Source organism: Bos indicus x Bos taurus, chromosome 15 (assembly GCF_003369695.1).
Source record: "Bos indicus x Bos taurus breed Angus x Brahman F1 hybrid chromosome 15, Bos_hybrid_MaternalHap_v2.0, whole genome shotgun sequence".
Classification (NCBI taxonomy): Eukaryota; Metazoa; Chordata; class Mammalia; order Artiodactyla; family Bovidae; genus Bos; species Bos indicus x Bos taurus.
Genome location: NC_040090.1, coordinates 83,235,838 through 83,239,059, shown reverse-complemented (window position 1 = coordinate 83,239,059; position 3,222 = coordinate 83,235,838). Strand labels below are relative to the sequence as shown.

Below are 3,222 nucleotides of genomic sequence, written 5' to 3'. Positions count from 1 at the left end.
AGGAAAAGAGAAAATAAAAGCCAAGAAATAATTGCTAAAGTTTAGTTTCTGACATTGATACAAAGGATGTAATCAGATGAAGAGTTAAAGAGTTACCTAGAAGAAAGTCATCAGCGAAAACGTCTAAGGAGATGACAGTTCATCTGAAAGAAGGAAAAAAAAAAAAAAGATAAAGCCAGAGAAGAAGAACTCTGGGAAAGAGAATTTCAGGAGTGGGTAGAGTAAGAAAAGCAAAAGCCACAAACTAGAAAAGGCTTGAATTATTCAAAATGCAGGAGAAAAATGTAGAGAGAGAAAGAGAAAGTGGGCAGAGCCTTGTGAGAAAAGGAATGGAGCACACACTGCACTGGGGAGAGAAAAGTAACAGGATTACAGAATCTTAGCCTGATTTGCTTGATTAAATGATGCCAGTGACTACTGTTTCCTCAATAGATTGGAATGAATGGGAGGGTAAAAGCACATTGTCCTTGTAAGAAAGAATTGCTTTTAGTATGTAAGCTAATGACCACACAACGCCCCTTGTTTCATTCACAGTTTCCTCATGGCATTTTCACCCCCATGTTCCTCAAGATGTAGATCAGGGGATTTAACATGGGTGCAATGATGGTAAAGGACAGAACCATCACTTTGCCTATGGGGTAAGTGACCACAGGCATCACGTACAGGAAAATACAAGGCACAAAGAAGATGAAAACCATCATGAGGTGGGAGCCACAGGTGGATAGGGCTCTACGCTGCCCTTCAGAGCTGCAGGACTTCAGGGAGCAGAGAATGACCACAAAGGAAGTGGTGAGGATGAGGAAGATGGCCACACACATCACCCCACTGTTGAGGATGACTAAGAGGCCCAGGATGCGGGTGTCCATGCAGGCCAGTTTCAGCAATGGAAACAAATCACACATAAAATGATCAATGATGTTAGGGCCACAGAATGGAATTTGATACATGAGGAGAAGCTGTACTGTTGCATGGGTAAAAAGCCCCATCCATGACCCTTTCAGTAATAGGCAGCACATCCACGGCCTCATGATGGTCATGTAGTGAAGGGGCTTACAGATGACCACGTAGTGGTCATAGGCCATCACGGTGAGAAGGATTATGTCCACCCCACCGAAGAAGTGGTCAATGAAGAGCTGGGCCATGCAGCCTTTGAGGGAGATGGCAGTGTTCTCAGAGAGGGAGTCCACAATCATCTTGGGGGCAATGATGGAAGAATAGGTGACATCCGTGAGGGAGAAGGATATAAGGAAAAAATACATGGGTGATCTCAGACTCTGACTTGTTATCACAGTTACCACAATGAGGATGTTTCCCAAAATGGTGGACATAGACATGATTAGGGACACAGCAGAGAGTATTTTCTGCAGCTCTGGATTCTTTGCAATGCCCAAAAGAATGAATTCTGTCACATTGTTGAGATTCCCCATTTACTATGGGCTGATCTAAGCTTCTGTCTCTGAGCTGGAAAATCTACAAAAGAATATGATTCTAAATTAGCAATTATTACTAATTTGGGATTTTTTATTTTTTGGACTCTCTCTCACACCCTCTTGACTTACCTTTTCCTTCAGCCATCAGAACAGCAACTTGCTGCAAACAATCGTATCCTGATAACACCTTGATCCTTATCATTCCCCATACAACACCTTTCACGAGTGTATCTCTTGCTTTTCTGACACTTGCTGCTTGAGACACTTAGAAGACCCTGCTTCATCACCCTGGGACATCAACCATGTGGTGATATGGAGAATTAACATACCTTTAGGAAATCCTAGATCACCAGTCGATAGGAGCCAGTGGATAAATGGTAACCAGCCTAGCACAATCTAAGATTCAGATTTGTTCCTCCCCTGTTTCACTCTCCCCCACTCACTGCCTTCATTTTCTTTTCCAAAATGAGCTAATGACACACAAGTCCTCTCAGCTGCTGCCTTTTACAAAGCTCAAACTAGGAAGCTGACCTTAATGTATCACTGGACATACGTAGTAACCTCAGAATATTTTATTTTAGCTCATTTCCTTCATATTCTTATTGATCACTAGAATGTTCTAGTTGAAGAGTCTGTAAAGCAAGTAGGTCATATCCCAAGGCCTCTTCACTTATTAAGAACTATACTCTTTTCATCTGCATTTCTTCCTATCAAAGTGGATTATTATTGCACTGTGACTATTCAATAAATCTCTCTTGTGTATCAGGCACTAGACTATCCCGTGAAGCATTTTCTTCATTTTATTTGTTTGTTTGTTTTTAATTTTATTTTATTTTTAAACTTTACAATATTGTAGAGATAAGATACTGAGGCAAAAATGGGTGAAAAAAATTACAGCAAGTTCCCAAAGATAATAAACATTGAAGCCAAGTTCAAGTCCAGGTTTTCCTGCATCAAAATCAGTATCAACAACATTGATATTGCTCCTTTTAGTATAATGTTGAGTACTCAACATGAAAGAGATACTGAGAATTCAATAATTTCTGTATCATGACAATACAGAGAGGCAAATTTATGCTTCCTGTGCTTATCTTACCCAGTAATTCTGCAATAAAATTCAATGATTAATTCAATGATGAGATTACAATGAAGAATATGTTTTATTATAAATATAATCCTGAAACCACGATTTATAACCTTTAACTAACCTCCCAAGATTCTAATTATTTTCCAAAAATATTGATTAAAGAAAACAAAAGCTTAAATCTCTTTCTTTGCTCTAGGAAGACCCAGATTCAACTTGGCCAGCCTCATTCCAGCAGACGAGCCTGAGTCAACATAAATCCTTTCTTCCATTTTGATATGTGAAGGGGTGCATCCAGATAAAGCCAAAGATTCTAAAGTACAATAAAAATATTAACAAAGCAATTAATCTATTTTGCACTCACTGTGTGACAGCAAGGTGTTTTGTCTGCTATTTGCATTATTACATTTATTTTCATATCACTTGGGACAGGGTACTGTCACAGATCTCATCTTGAGGATGAGGAAACAGAGGTTTAGACACAATGAGCATCCCAGTTAAAAAGAGCAGAAGTTACAAATCCATGTCATCTTGTTTTAAAACACAAATTCTTAGTTTTTGCCTTATACCACTAAAGAAGTGAATAGTGGCCTCCATTGACTAAATGCAATTATTACCACAGTTGGATGATGAGATGGTAAGACAAGTGCTTCATTAGCCAAGGTCTCTTTGCAAGGAATACTTAAGCAGAGGCTGTCTTGGGGGACC

The 3,222-nt window shown here is 39.3% G+C and overlaps 1 protein-coding gene across 1 annotated transcript; it reads right to left on the bottom strand.

Annotated features, from left to right (window-relative positions):
* Positions 1-539: 539 nt before the first annotated feature.
* LOC113905172 (olfactory receptor 4C6-like) lies at positions 540-1,427 on the bottom strand. Its single transcript, XM_027562147.1, has one exon. The coding sequence runs from the start codon at positions 1,425-1,427 to the stop codon at positions 540-542; it is 888 nt and encodes a 295-aa protein (XP_027417948.1).
* Positions 1,428-3,222: the final 1,795 nt, after the last annotated feature.